This window comes from Amblyomma americanum, chromosome 4 (genome assembly GCF_052857255.1).
Source record: "Amblyomma americanum isolate KBUSLIRL-KWMA chromosome 4, ASM5285725v1, whole genome shotgun sequence".
Classification (NCBI taxonomy): domain Eukaryota; kingdom Metazoa; phylum Arthropoda; class Arachnida; order Ixodida; family Ixodidae; genus Amblyomma; species Amblyomma americanum.
Window position 1 is genome coordinate 176,958,985 of NC_135500.1, and position 16,448 is coordinate 176,975,432.

Sequence of the window (16,448 nt, forward strand, 5' to 3'; positions counted from 1 at the left end):
ACAGTGGGACAGAGGGTCAGGGTGCTGTTCGTAACATCCGAATTTCTGCCCACTGCACACAACGCATCTTGGCCAGGGCATTTTATGAATTCATACCATCTCAAAATTCGCATAAAGTGGGATTGTATCATCGAGATTCTATTGCATAGCAACAGATGACACGTGGTGCTGTGTCATTTTTGTTCATATACAAGCCGCACCACTCTATAAGATGCAGCGATGAAAAATCTGAAAAATAAACGCGACCTTATGCACCGGAAAATATGGTACTGCTTTTAAGGAAAACGCCAGAAATGTATAAGTCTGTTCCTTTAATAAGAAAGTGAACTTAAAAGAAGACTGCTGCAAGTCTTTGTGCACCTGATGACAGCTGCTGAATCTAAGAGGATACCGAGAGCTAAGTGAACTTAGCCTGTAATGACAGATTGCCGTGTTCCAATCCCAAAGACGCTACTGTCACTGAAAATGTAGATTTCAGAAGTAGAAAAGAATAGAAAACGAAATACATACAGGCGTCACTGCCATTCATACCAGAAGCGCCATTCGCCTCGAGCGGATGATCACGGAGTCCTTTACCGTGCAAAATGTCACGGATTTGAATGGAGTTGCGGGAAAATTATTAAATGCAATTTTCTCAGAAATAAATGCACCTTTCGCTGCCGGACAAGCACCAGCATAACCAGAGAGAGCCCCAGAATTGTTTTGTACTCATAACAAAAATTGTATGGAGTCACTGTCATTAGTGTCTCTTGCCTTTACAGACCAGAATGTGCCTAATTAAATGCAATATGCTGCTTATGTGCAATTCATTAATGTTTAGTTGGGCTGAAAGAACACCTGCATTTACACAGCCTTTCAATTATGCCTTTGTGGGACTGCAAGAGTTCATTTCATCTAATGTGCAGAAGCTGAAGAATTTGTGTGAACCGGATTTTTTCACTGCACTGTGTCTATAGAAAAGTAAACAACTGTCGCCAAACTGCTCAGGTAAACAAAAATTCAAATTTGTAGGCTTAATCTCAACATGAGTCTGACACCCTGAAAAATGCCTTTGCAATGTTGAGCAAGAGACGAGGCAGTTGCTTTTACATTAACTGTTTTTTTGCTGTGTAAGTATTTAAGTAATAAATCATGGCAATTGCAGTTTCTAAGTGAACAGGAAAGTGCCTTGATCAATGCTACCTGGTTAATGCGGCAAATACCCAAAAAATTTCATTAAAGGCATTTATATTTTATGTAAGCATGCCTCCTTGCCATGTTTTTCTTTAAATGTAAGACTGTAAAGTTGTTTACCAAAGGTGGGATAACCAATAAACTCAAAGCAAAACAAGACATTATATCTACAATGTACTTCCAGTGTACACTAACCTAGTGCAGAGGCTCCGAGAGGGTCCTTAGCCACAGCAAAGAGGACTGGGTTGTGGCCATTGGTTCGTGTCGACTCTGAGGTCATCCATGCAACGCTGTGTGATGAGCCACAAGCTACCCTTGTCACCTTGATTCCATCCAAGCCATGCACTAAGGCGGGTTTGCGGTTCACGGTCGTGTTGCCATTGCCTTGCTGCCCATGGTCATTGTCACCCCAGGCATACACCTGTGAAAAGGCATGAATTTGGGTGGAAATAATGGAACAGCAAAACCGTGCAGCAATGAAATTCACAGGGCTTTGCAGAAAATTTCACTGGAACGGAAAATTCGCGATTGTCAAATGAGCCCAGATGAGTGAGAGGTTTAGCTTTTAGTGTGTGAAAAATCGTTCCTTCCAGAAATCGGTCAGCTTCGCTAGCTTTCTTGGTTTCAGTATCAGTGCTGCGATGTTTGCACTCTAGTGGCATCTGGATCTCTGCCACGTTTTCTAATAGAACTCCTACCCTTGAGGCCTTGTGGGAAATCCATGCAAATCCTGCCACCATTCACAGGCTCAACATCTAAAGGGGCATGCACTGACTCTGACAAAAGCAAGATCACTTCTGCATTACTTTATGAGCTCCCCGTAACTTGCAAAAGACAAACGTTTGGAAGATGACCAGATTCATGACCTGTATCACTAACTGTCAAAGCCCTTCAAGAAACCAGCCGCCCTCCTGAATTAGTCATGAAGAGCCAGAATATAAACTTGCTTACCTGGCCTTGATCAGTCACTGCAAGGCAGTGCAAAGCTCCAACAGACACGTGAATGACCTTTTTTCCCTGAAGGCCTTCAACAAGTTGTGGTTTTCTAACATGAAAGTCCGTTCCATGGCCCAGGCGGAAGTAGTCACCTTTGCCCCTGAGCAACATAAGATACAATTGTAGTGAACACCATTTTTTTTGCACACTTGAAAACTTGAAAACCCATGGAAAAAGTGCCGTAAAATTTTGTTGATAGGTTTTTATAAAAATGCGATAAAAACGCATTGTCTGAGAAAACGTATAATCCAAATGGCTAAAGTTTTGAAAAATGCATTTCTTGAATCAGGTACAACGACATTTATTGACAATTTAAGTTCATAAAAATGTCTCTCCAAAACTCTGTCTCAGCAAAAGTCTACGCCAGTTAGCATTTCTTGGTATAAGGTTTGAACAGCTCAGAGAATTCAGTCTGCATTTGCATTGTCTTTAGAGTGGAAGAAGCTTCGCAGCGCCTCTGGATCGTCGACAGCAATAGCAAAATTAACCCTAAAGGTGGGCACCTGATTGCTGATTACGGTGTGACAAAGCTACAGCATAGCTGCTCCCTATAGATGCCCATGCCACAGACATCCATTGTGTGACCCACTCCCATAAACACCGATGCATGCATTGGTTTACGGTTCGATTCCCTACTGATGGCTGACACAAGTTGTGACTAACAATTCTGTGCTAGATTTCACACAGATTCGAACACAATCAGTCCCGCATTAGTGCGCCAATTTAAGGGCCCAGAATATTTGTCCCAGAAACCGCCACCTCACGGAGTGCCACAGTGGCACAACAATGCCAGCAAAACGCCTCAACGGGCTCCTTACGATACCACATAAATGTATCTGCAATCTATTCCTTGTAGTTTTCAGGTGCTTCATCACCCTTGCACTTCTGCTCTGCGGAGAAGCGGCCATGACAGCCGACTGTCGCAGCATTTCCGCTTTCCTTTCACATGGTCCGCTTGTATGTCAGAGCACAGCTGCAGTTTTCAGAATTTCACTCCAAGGAAGCTGCTGAATTACTCCTCTTCATGTCACTTTCCTGCAAGATTGGCCCACTTGTATGTTGGCGCGTGGTTATCGTTTTCAAATGCTTTGCCCATTGGCAACTAGGCACCGCAGAGAAGTCAGCGTTGTGGGTGACTGTCGCTGCGTTGAGCGCTTCACTTTGAGTGCCTCCAGGTTCGGCCCAAGCAGATGTCTGCACATTAGCTGTTGGTCATTAAATATATTACGAGACAAGAGTTTGTCGATATTCTGAACTTATTTGACTGGGAATCGAGTTATGCAGGAATGATTACCCAAAAGGAAAACGGTATAACTGTATGGGACAATTTTATTTCTCGCACCTTTGCATATTATAGGCATGGAGAAACCACATGAGCTGGGAACACTGTGCAAAACGTGTAATTGGCACTGCGCCAACATTGTTTCGATGTACCCAATGGCATTCATGGAGACTTTCAAATTCTTTATCCTTCTCTTACTAAGAGGTCCTAACTTTTTTGCATGTGAAGGATGGCATGCCACATATGCAAGCAAAGGCAAAGTTTTCTGCACAGCTCAAGATAGCACTGCAGAAGCTCTTACTTCGCTAAGCCAGCATCATCTGCTTTACATTTCTTTGCTCTAACAATTTTTATATTTGTGCACAGCAGCAAATAAAAGTACTTACTTACCACATTCATACAAAAACCACCTGCTTTTATTTTAAAACTAGTTTACACAACAAGAGAAGTAAAAGAGTTCAACCCACTAAATGTGTTCAACCCCGTTAAAACTGTGTTCACTTTTCACACCACCCTCACCCACCAAGATGAAAAACATTTCAGCGTCTCTCCGATGAAATGGATATCTGGCTATGCCCTAGTATTGTACATGACATTATTTGAAAAGAGCACAAAAAAGATGCTACCATGATGCCCTGGTGAAATGCAAGACTGCAGAAACCATGCATATTTCCTCCCGCGCTCTGTGTAATTGAGGGGCCCAGCATTGTCTTGTCTTCGTTGGCGTGGTCTCAGCATATAGGCTAATTTTCTGAGAGTAAAAATCGGCCTATTAATGCTAAGTTTTTCAAAGAAAAAGAAGTCGAATCTGTGATGAGCAGGGGCTTTAAGCTTAAAAATACAGACTTCAGCATATCGCGCGATAACTCGCAAACAGTTCACGGGAAACGCCGTCAGTTGCTCAAGTATGCAAAATCTGTAAAAAAAGAAGGTGATAAAGTAGGTTTGGTTTTTGAAAAACTGCATATGAACATTATTTCTTGGATAATGAGACCAGTAGCGCTGTGGGCGTGTCTCTTGTCAGAGAGTGACGTTTTCTTTCCAGTCCTTATAAACTGACAGTCAAACCACACCCGCGGTCACACCTAAAGCGCCGCATTGATTTGGTGGATAGTTACCTGTACACCAACATAAGAAGTGTTCTTTCAAAAAACATGGCTTCACTAATCGATTCATGCAGTTCATCTATCATCGCGCTTACCGAGACATGGTTAAATGACATTCCTGACAATGTCATTTTCGTCTGCGACTCCGAATTTAACATATTTCGTTGTGACCGTGTCAGCCGCAGGGGTGGTGGTGTACTTTTGGCCATTAAAAAAGCAGTCACTGCAGTGCGTGTTGAGGTTACATTGTGCCTGGAGTCTGTGTGGGTTTGCTTGAAGTGTGGCCCGACTGATGTCATTACTGGTGAAATTTATTGCTCTCCGGACACGAACTCTCTGTTCTCAAGTGAGTTGTGTCATATTTTAGCGGAGCTTATTGTTCGTTTTCCTAATTCTAGCCTATTATTATTAGGTGATGTTAACTTTCCGACAATCAACTAGGTCCTCATTAACTGCTTCAGCTAATGAGCTTCAAGCTCAAGAATTCTTCCAGACTTGCCTTGATTTCTCATTGCAGAAACTTATTTCTGAACCAACGCGTTGTTCCACCACTTCTGCCAATGTTCTTGATTTTATCCTAACAAATAATCCTCACCTTTGTTCGAATATTACCCTTTTAGAAGGCCTTTCCAATCATTTTGCAATCACAGGCAAGCTGAATTTCGTGCCTCATAAAAAAACAACTCGCAATAAGCAAATCAGGTGTTACAACCGAGCTAACTTTGCTGCAATAAACGCTGAGTTGGCTCTTTTTTCTGATGACTTTCCTCTCCATTTTTCGACATGTTCTGTTGAGGAGAACTGGAACCTATTCAGAAATAAACTTGCTGCTCTTTTTGACAAATTCATACCCGTCATAAGTATACCTTGTACTTACACAGCGCCTAGGTTTGGTATGCACCTACGTCACCTTAATAATAAGAAAAAGCGCCTTTACAGACAGGCAAACAAAAACAGGCACTCCGATTCCTGGCAACGCTACAAAACATGTGATAAGGAATGTCAGTTTGCCCTAATGTTTGCTCGCTGCCATTTCTTCACTCACAACTTACCATCGATGTTATCTAATAACCCTCGTAAGTTCTGGCAGACAAAACACCCCTGTAATCATCCTGATGTAACTCTAACCAACACAGATAGGGGACCAGTGTTCCAGCAGCTGACTGTGCCCAGGTTCTCAATGACGCGTTCATGTCAGTTTTTACACAAGAACAGGCTTCTTTAACTCCTATTACTATCAATCATTCTAATGCCTCAATGTCCGAAATACTTAATAGTGAGACAGGAATCTTATCGTTACTAAGGAAACTTGAAACATCATCATCGTATTGGTATTAATGACAAAATACTCACGAACTCATTTGAAGGTAGTCATCGCATCTTGTCTGCTATATTTTCACAGTCTCTTGCATCTGGTTTAGTTCCACACAATTGGACATGCTAATCTTTAAGTCTGGCGATCGTTCATCACCACTCAATTATCAACCCATTTCATTAACCAGCATGACATGCAAACTTCTGGAACATGTCATTCACTCACAGGTATATAAATAGAACATAACATCATTTTTAAATAGCAACATAGCTTCCGTAAAGGCTACTCATGCGAAATGCAACTTGCTGGATTCATCCATGAACTTCATTCGTCTGTTGATGTTGGTATCCAAGTCGACTCCATATTTCTCGAGTTTTCTAAAGCTTTTGATAGGTACCTCACAACTGGTTAGTAACAAAACTAACACTGCTTAATATACATCCTCTTGTTATTGCACGGATTAGATTTTCTCTCTTCCAGGTTTCAGTTTACCACTGTCAATGACCGTAATTATTATCACCTCGATTCTGGCGTCTCACAAGGAAGTGTGATTGGCCCCTTACTTTTCCTGATAATTATTAACGATTTACATAACTTAATTTCTTCCAAAATGAGACTTTTTGCTGACGATTGTGTAATTTATCGAAAAATTTATTCTAACAATGATTGCCAAGCCCTTCAAGCTGACATTGTCTCAGTAACAGCTTGGTGCTCTACCTGGCTCATGCAACTTAACCTTTCAAAAACAAAATTTGTCTTTTACTAACCGACTGTCTCGTATTCAAACAGCATATTCACTAAATAATATTACAATCGATTTTGTAACAACGTACAAGTACCTCAGTCTTCACCTTCATTCTGACCTAACATTAACCTTATTCTTGCATCTACCAATACATCATTAGGTCTCTTAAAGGTACACTAATGAGGAATCTGAACAGGTATTTTTGCCGCGGGAACTCGATCTACACGTTCCGAGCATTCTTAAAAACTTCAAATTATTGTCCTGTGCAACCAATTTCCCTAACTTAAATCGGATTAAACGTCCCAGCTCCCGCCTTTTTTTTAACTCAACGCTAAAGGTAGGAATCAACCAACGCATGGAATGCCTTTCAACCAGTCCCATGGCGGCTTCGCTTTCGCTTTTATTTTGCTTTTTAGGCTTCAGTTGCAGACAATAAAGCCGCAAATTAGCCCCACGGAAATAAAAATACGCGTGGACTCTGATTTACGTATCACTCCGCCAATGGCAGAGCAGCAAGCCGCCACAGGACAGGATGAAAGGCACTCCAGGTGTCAGTTGACTCCTTCTACCTTCAATGTTGAGTTAAAAGGAAAAGGCGGGAGCCGGGATGTTTAATCCGATTTAAATTAACGAAATCGGCCGCACAGGACAATAATTCGAAGTTTCTAAGAATGCCCAGAACGTGTAGATAGAGTTGGCGTTGTAAAAAGACGAGTTCAATTCCTCTTTAGTGCACCTTTAAAACATAACTTAAAGCATGCTCCTTCACATCTCCGTTTGCGTGCTTATACTACTCTATTCGTCCTAAAATTGAATATACTTCAGCCATTTGGGACCCTCATCAAGCAAACTTATTAAGCAACATCGAAAAATTTAAAAAACCGCGCAGTTAATTTTATTTACTCTGATTATTCACGCAATACCAGCATCACAGCCTTAAAGAAACGTGCTGATCTTCAAGAATTATATCTCCGCCGTAAAGTTTCACGCTTATCACTTTTTCACAAGTTGTATCACCACTCAGCACTCCATAACGACTTTTTTTGTTTGCCTTATTTCATTTTTGACCGATGCGATTATCCTTTCAAAGTTAAGTGCTTGTCATGTCGTACGTTTAACCACATTCATTCATACCACGTACTTACCACGTAACTGACATACACATGCCCCGTAACACACCACGTAACTGACAGGAACGCTCTGCCATTACATGCTGCTACTGCCATTGACCCTGATAAATTTTTATTAACTGATGTCTGCCACTACTACTTCTTAACTTCCTGAAGTCAGTGTTGTCAATTCATTGGTTCTTCTTCCTTTGTATTCTTATGGTTTCATGTTGTATTATTTTTGCTCTTGTTTCCAAGAAGTTGTATAGGTGGTACTAATTTTTTCCCTGGCTGCGTCTCTGTTGAAACATTTATTTTTATTTTGTTTTTCCCTTAACGCCCGAATGTTATCTATAACTAATTAATATTTCATTTTCAATGTATTATGCTGTGTTTTTTTCGTGTTTTTGTCTATTTTTGATGATTTACCTGTAACTAGCTCCCCCCCCTTATGTAATACCCTCAACTGTGAGGGCCTTTAGGGGCAGCGAGTGCTCGAAGTGGTAAAGGAATAAGTCTACTTAGACCAGGTAGTGGCAGCTGATCCGGATCATGAGAGGGAAATAACTTGAAGAATAAGAATGGGGTGGAGCGCATATGGCAGGTTCTCTCAGATTATGAATGGAAGGTTACCAATTTCACTCAAGAGAAAAGTGTACAACAGCTGTATCTTACCGGTACTCACCTACGTTGCAGAAACGTGGAGGCTAACGAAAAGGGCTCAACTTAAGTTAAGGACAGCACAGCGAGCCATGGAAAGGAAAATTATAGGTGTAACGTTAAGAGACCGGAAGCGGGCAGAGTGGGTGACAGAACAAACGCAGGTTAATGACATCCCAATCGAAATCGAGGGAAAGAAATGGGCTTGGGCAGGGCATGTACTGTGAAAGCAAGATAACTGCTGGTCCTTAAGGGTAACGGAGTGGATTCCAAGAGAAGGCAAGTGCAGCAGGAGGCGGCAGAAAGTTAGGTGGGCGGATGAGATTAGGAAGTTTGCAGGCATAGAGTGGGCGCAACTTACAAAGGACAGGGTTAATTGGAGAGACACGGGAGAGGCCTTTGCCGTGCAGTGGGTGTAGTATTCAAGCTGATGATGATGATGATGTATAGATAAATAAATAAATAAATGGCTGGTGCTTAGCATAATGAAAAAGAAATCTGAGGATACCAGCATCTCATCATAACTACAACACTGCCACTCACCATGTCCAGACTTGTCCCGACCTCGTAAGTGCAAGTGAGAACTGAGCCCCACACTCCAGCTGGCAGACACCCAAGCCCTGCAAGCGCTCCACAGCATGGGGTAGACTGCAGCCTTCACTACCGCCACGCCCAAGCTTGCCAAAGTCCCCGTCACCCCATGAGTAGACAGTGCCGTCTTCGGACAGGGCCAATGTCTGTGCATCCCGGCTGCCACATGCCACTTGTACAATGCGCTGCCCCGACAGCGCCGCCACCTGTTGCAGGCAAGTGCAGTGTCAAGTAGAAAGCCAAATAATTAGGGAAAAAGGCAAACAGGTACATAGTGCAGGTGTTAGTACATGACAGTTTAGCAATAATCTGGCACCCGCAATTTTAAATCCAGCAGCAAAGCTTGCTTTCAGAAACCATAAAGGTCACAGCAATCTACTTTTTGTTCAGGCTAACGGGCCATATGACACACAAAGTGCAGCATGCTTGCTACTTTCGGTGCCTATGTGCACTCAATGGCTGCTATCAGACGAAAGTGCCACCAAAACATGGCACCCTGGCACTTAAAGTGAACGTGATTCATGCAAGTAAAAGTCAGGCTAATCATTTCAATGTCACTAATATGAAGAGTGAATATCACATCACCTGTGGCCTGAACAGCTTTAAATGCACATGTCCACCACAGTATGTTAACAAAATTCACCCAGTTTGATAGCTGATAAGCAACATATAGTAATTTATCTACTCTATCACACACTATGGCAACACTCAAGCTCTTTTGCCAACCCAAAGGGGGACTTTTATCAATGCAGCACTTGTTTTCTTCCTCCCTTCTGACCCTTCAGTTTTACTGTTTTATACTACATGCTTCCTCCTGTATTACTAAAAGCATCTTTTCATGTCCGAGCAGGCACGGTTAGCCACCGTGAGAGCAGTTCATCACCTGCTTGGGCCTTAGCTGGGTCAAATTGTCGCCATGTCCAAGGCGACCATACTCGCCAAGTCCCCAAGTGTAGAGTTCTCCACTAGAGGTGATGGCTGCACTGTGGGAGCTCCCACAGGAAATGTCCCTCACACGTTTAGACTTCAGGGCCTCAATGAGACGGGGCCTTTCGCCGTTCCTGTAAGGCACCAACAAAGAGCACGGCTCAACCTTCATGGCAACTTTCATGCCACTGCATACAACCATCATCAAGTGCCCTGCATGACAAAGGCTTTTCCTAGTGACCTCCAATCAGTTCTGCCCTGCGTCATGACCACACCACACCAGAAAATTTTCTAAGCTAGTCATTTCATCCGACTTTCTGCCACCTCATGCACAAACGCATGCACAACCCCATCCAACATGAAAAAATGACATATATGAAAACACTAAATCTTACAGCTCCAAGAATTTTCTCATGAATAAAGTGTGCTTGAAAAGGTGCTCACATTCTGTTTCCATGGCCTAGCTTTCCATCATCTCCTTCGCCCCAGGAGAAGACCTTTCCATCCACAGTCAACGCAAGTGCATGCCTTCCACCTGCAAGGAAGTTGAAGTTGGTGACTGAACATCTGCAGCAGCAGCAGCAGTGCTGCCTAGCACACTGCCATGCATTTGCTCACCTGAATGAACAGCTACTTTCCGAACAACGTACTGGCCCAGCGCCGTCAGCTGTCTCGGTACAGACACATTGTTGCAGTGACCAAGACCAAGGCGTCCATTAGTGCCCTCTCCACAAGCATAGACTTTGCCATCATGAGAAACTGCAAGACAATTGAATGCCCATGTAGGTATCATGCAGAAAAATTATTCAGTAGCTGCGCAAACCATTAAGTGCACATGAAAAAGTCCCACGATCGAACAGTTCAGAAGTTTGTGTTCAGTAAAATGTTCTTGCGGGCTAGTTCGTTCATTTCAAAGAAAAGATAAGACTGCACGAATAGGGCAAGAGGCAAAAAGGCTAAGTGAGTACGTGGTGTCGAATTCTTTATTTAACCTCTTGTCCTTGTCCTATTCGTGCAGCTTTAATCGTCCAAGGGTTTACATTTACTGTCGCAATACTTTTGAAGAATAAATGGCCATGGTTAGATTGCAAGTTTACAAAAAACTGTGATGCACATATAAAACATGACAAATGTGAGGCATTTGGAGAAATTTATAGGGGAGCAGACTACTCTTCCTGATAAAAAAAAAATATTTCAATCTCAGCGTCATCAACAAAACCACAAAATTGCAATACTAGGCTTTTCCTTTTTACATCAGCTGGTTACAAAATCAGGAAACCTTACCAATGAAAAGACTTTTTGAACCTCCGGCTATATGCAGTGGCTTCAAGCAAGAAATGGCTTCTGAGAATTGGGGCAGTTTCACCTGAGGGCAAGGCAAAAAAATGCCTTCAAATGTTGGCCACATCTGGGTCCCATGCTTTCACCACATAAAGCAATATATTGAGTACAGTAAGATAAAAATCAAGAATGCAGCAGCAAGTACGCCTCAACGGTGGCTCTCCAGCCAACGGCATCGACCAACTGTCATGATGTCACGATTAATCCTATTTCACAGAGGCACTTGGCAGTCACCTGCGATTTCATGCTAGAGTATTAACTGTGACATCATAAGAACAGGTCGATGCCACTAGATAGAGGCCTCCTTCAAGGTGCCGCAGCGGGGTGTTCGCTGCAGTGTTCTTGAACTGTATTCGACTATACGGACATGCTAATATAGAAATTTTCTAATACAAACCGAATATGAAAACGAAAAAAAAAAGACTGAATATCGAATCAAATATCGAATATCTGTTCAGTATGATGTTGCCCTTTTTTTCTTTTTTTTTTTTAATGGTGCATGGTCACAGCAACCAAGATTAAACTAACTTAGACTGACTCAGCACCCACACACAAAAAGAAAACAAAACGTGCACAGAAAGGTATAGTACAAGATTAGACAGCATAACAGCCCACAACTTCTAATATGGTCATATCTGGTAACTTAAAACAACGTGACCGGTTGTAAAACCTCATTATTTTGGACTTCAAGGGACCAGGAAGAATGCTCCCCGCCGCCCACCCCCTCAGAAAAGAAAGTGCTGAAAATGTGAACGTGGGGTAAGCCCTTGTGAGGAGGCTCCATCACACAAACAGTGAACAGTCCATGTGCCGAGCACACAGTTTCGGCATTGTGGAAGAACAACACGAACATAAATGAAGGGAACACAAGTTGACACTGGAATGGCAAAACTGCTTCCAAAGAGAAAATTAAATGACCAGCAATGCGCCCATAGGAGTCCGAAAGTGGCATGCAGCTGGGTTCAGACAGCTGGTGAATGCGCAGCCAACAGCTGCCGTCGCCACGGGCTAGCAGCGAAACTCAGAAACCGAAACAACACGGCCATGCTATTTTTTTAGCCTATTTACAAGGGCCCTCCTATCAGTGTCGCACATTCCATTACAAGCACATTAGAGAGAGAGAAACCCTTGAATGAAAAATCAGAGAATTTAGCCGATGCACTGGCATGCAACTTTGCGTGGGGAAGGAAATTTAGGAGTTAAAGACAGAAGGGGAACGATGTGCGGAAAAGGTTAAATTAAACAAAGAAAAATGAGGGAGAACATAGAATGCAGCTATTAAATGCCTACTAATGTGCATCAGGGAGAAATGATGTAACATACGAAATGATGAAGTGCACAGTCTAATAAATGGGCTAACAAAGTTTTCTGCGAGAAGAATGCATGAGGGCAACATGTTAGATGAAATTAGAGCTTGTCGAGACATCCAATTTCCTTTAAATATGCAAACAAAAATTCAGTACATGTCGCTGTTGCCTAGGGCAGGCTAAAGGACCTACAACACTGTCCATTGTAAAAGGCACTGGGGAGAGCACATCAGGGGTGCAAGGGGTACAATGCATTATAATATTATAGGCGGGATTTTTACGTGATTGCTTATGCTGTAGGACTCAGCCCCAATTCAGGAGCCCATGCGAAATTCTGCCAGTGGGCTATCCCACATAGCACATGTGACGAAAACGAGATAAAGCTCACGCTAGAAGAGTTGTGAAGGCGACAAGACAAGGCATTACGCAGCCGCCGCACCGCTTTTGGACTGCATGCTAACTTCGTGAAGGCAGTCGCCGCCGTACCTCGGCCTGAGCTCCGCCTTAAGGGTACGACGCAATACCTAATCGGTTAATGTCCATATATGCAGAATTGGTCTTTCTCTACTTATAACTAGTAGATCCTTGGGAGTCCTCAAATCACTCCTGGTGCAGTGGTGCAGCGGTTAAGTGGTGCGCCACTTAAGTGATCCACAACCAATCATTAATTTTACTGCCACCAGCCAGGTTGCATGAGGGCACCATCTTTTATGGGCACCATCGAGTGTCACTTCCTTGCCACAGAGAGAGAGAGAGAGACGGGTTTTCACCCAACGGGGCAAGTTGGGCTTACGCATGAATAAACTTGGCCCAATGCTGCCACTCACCTTGGAACCTTTGAGTCCTCCAAGCTGATCTTTGTCATTTAGCCCCCACACAAAAACCTTAGTTCGGAAGTCCTTGAAGTTTTCAGAGGCTCGGGCAGCTCTCTGCGTCTGCAAGTGTACACACATTGCAGTCTCGTCAGTGTCCTCCCAGTCTGAAGCCAGGTAAGGATATGTGGGCGAGAAGTCTTCGTCTTCCCCACGCTGACGCCCAAGGATTGAAAGGCCATGCACTTTGCAGTCAATGCCAAAGCTCCGGCACTCACGGATTCCAATCTCAATGAACCGGTAGTACTGTAAGGTGGAAAAGCATTGAAATCAAATGATTGTACCCACTTTTCAACATAATGTCACAGATAGAGTATTTTAAACTGTCGATTCTTTTTCTCCCATGATGGCGTAGCAGGGGTGAACCCTGCAGTCACTTGCAAACTCCACTATAAAAGATGAAATGTTGAAATTTAAAAGAAAGCTCTATTACTTCTTTTCTTTTTTTAATTTACTAAGAAGCTGTGAACATCTGTCATAAGACTGCCACCTTCTGCACTGGGGTTTTGCTTTCGTCTTTATGTTGAGAACCAAATTGAGAGGAAAAACGGCAAGCCACGTGCATCATGTGCAATGTACCCAATGCTCAGGCAATCATACTGCACTGTGTTCTGCCTTTACGTTTGTTCTTTCTTTACAGTCTGCTCATGAATGGACTCTTCAGTTTTCTAATGCAAAGAAACTGGCCAAAATTCACACTAAGTTTTCAATGCTGTCTGAAAGTCACAAAAGGATGGTAAGGGAGTGAAAGAAATGTATAGAAGGGCTGATGGCAGTGGCCTCCAAACTACAATGCAAGACAGCTTATAACAACATATGAGATGACAGGGGGGAAGGACAGATCTGAAGCATCCCCCTCAGCAGAAGCTTCCCAAGAGCTGGCACATGCTCTGAAACTCAATGCACCAGCTGTCTTGCATCTTTTGAAATAGGAGATGCACCAGATGTACAGAAACTAACAATAAATTCATTACATGAGCTCGTAGCAGACTTTGCTCATGCATAGAGACAGGCAAGTGGTAGTGAAATTCTGACAGCATCTGGGACTAAACAGTATACACACCTCTGTGTGCAGCATTTGTAGATTGTGGCTCATTCAGTAATTAATTACATGTACAACGAATCATGTGGCTACAAATGAGCACCTCACCTCGCGCATCTCAGAGAGGAGAGTAATCTGGTTGTCTGTTGATTCAACATGAATGGTGCGCAGCTCCGACAACCATGTGAGACACGGTCCACCACTCACAACGATCAGAGAAGGCATGTAGCTTGAATCAGCTGGGTCAACTGTCATCCACAGACGTTCAATCAGTATGCCAGGATGCAGCTCCAACCGTATCCAGTGCTGTGACAAGACAGTCCCAAAATCATTTACCAATACACAAAAATATTAAGATGTCTTTTCAGCATAACAGCGCTTCATCTGACATAGCGCTTGATGTTAGTTAGCGCTGTAACCAGAAAAAATAGTGAAACTGTCCAACTCCCTGCATATCCCGCTCCATTAAATTCATCAATCCCCAAGTGTCCTACACTAGAAACTACAAGGAATAAATAGACATGTGCAAATATTCAACAATTTCGAATATTTAGCCCAATAGTGAAGTATTAGATATTCGATTCGATCCAAATTTTTGGTATTCAAAACCTCAAAGTATTTGTTTCGAGTGGATAACGTTTCTGGAACTCTTGCTGCGTGTGGTTTCAGTTCAGCGTGCCTCCTCCGGTATGGCACCGCGGTGCATGCAACCAAAGCCCCGACTCCATGCCGTGTGCCTGTGCTCCCGCGCGTATGCTGGAGCCAGTCTGTGCACGCTCCCGGGCAACAGACACGAGTAGGCGGAAGCGCCAAGATTTGTATCTGCCAGCTGTCTGCGGCCGCGCTACTCACGGTGCACACAGGACGTAATTGGCACAGCTGCGAGCACCAATAGAGAGATTTCCCTTAGTGCAATCCGCTTCTGCGCGCCGCCACTGTGCACGCACTGATTGGCCCTGACGAAGCAGATGTGCAAATACCTAGCCGGCACATGGCACCTTGCACAGGTGGTATTGCCTTGTAGCGTCCTCAGGGCAATCTGTGCATGTGCTATGGCTTCCCACAGAAGTAAATCATGCTATGTTAAATCTCTAATTGGAGGGCTCTAATCTGAACTGACTGCAGCTGCCGCAGCTGCTTGTCTCCGCCTGAAATTCCCCAAACAAGCGCAATGGCACAAGAGTGAAGGGGAGCTAGCATGCGACGCGTGGCGACGGCACCCCTTCCCAGCAGGCCCCGCATATAGGTCTCACACCCCACAGATACGTCGGTACCACATGTAGGCCGGCTCCCAAATTTCCAATGGCCATTTTTGCAGAAAGTCGACACAGCTTCAATGAGAGTAGCAAAGCTTCATTGCAATTAAAAGCAGCAGCTGCAGGCTCCGCATATAGGTCTTACAACCCACAGATACGTTGGTACCACATGTAGGACGGCTCCCCAATTTCTGATGGCCATTTTGGAGGAAAAACGCCAAGGCGCCCGTGTGCTGTGCGATGTCAGTGCACGTTAAAGATCCCCAGGTGGTCGAAATTATTCCGGAGCCCTCCACTACGGCACCTCTTTCTTCCTTTCTTCTTTCACTCCCTCCTTTACCCTTCCCTTACGGCGCGGTTCAGGTGTCCAACGATATGAGACAGATACTGCGCCATTTCCTTTCCCCCCAAAACCAATTATATTATATATTTTTGCAGAAAGTCGACGCAGCTTCAATGAGAGTAGCAAAGCTTCATTGCAATTAAAAGCAGCATATGCAGGCCCCGCATATAAGTCTCACACCCCACAGATACGTTGGTACCACATGTAGGCCGGCTCCCCAATTTCCGATGGCCATTTTTGCAGAAAGCCGACACAGCTTCAATAAGAGTAGCAAAGCTTCAATGCAAGTTCTTTTCCACGTAAAGGTCTTGTGTGTTCAAAAAATACATAATTTTGTAAATGCCTATTATGCCGTTCAATCTTTCTTGTGTGCAAGAAGTATT

General features: G+C 43.6%; 1 protein-coding gene across 1 annotated transcript in view; it reads right to left on the bottom strand.

The window, feature by feature from the left end:
- HERC2 (E3 ubiquitin-protein ligase HERC2) overlaps positions 1-16,448 on the bottom strand; it is a 132,545-nt gene that overhangs the window by 21,919 nt on the left and 94,178 nt on the right. Inside the window, exons 49-57 of the mRNA XM_077662361.1 lie at positions 14,575-14,772; positions 13,380-13,670; positions 11,189-11,270; positions 10,523-10,663; positions 10,349-10,439; positions 9,861-10,038; positions 8,930-9,183; positions 2,125-2,269; positions 1,369-1,594 (exon numbers count right to left, since the gene is read on the bottom strand). Of these exons, the coding sequence (XP_077518487.1) occupies positions 1,369-1,594; positions 2,125-2,269; positions 8,930-9,183; positions 9,861-10,038; positions 10,349-10,439; positions 10,523-10,663; positions 11,189-11,270; positions 13,380-13,670; positions 14,575-14,772 (1,606 nt within the window). The remainder of the gene's footprint in view (positions 1-1,368; positions 1,595-2,124; positions 2,270-8,929; positions 9,184-9,860; positions 10,039-10,348; positions 10,440-10,522; positions 10,664-11,188; positions 11,271-13,379; positions 13,671-14,574; positions 14,773-16,448) is intronic.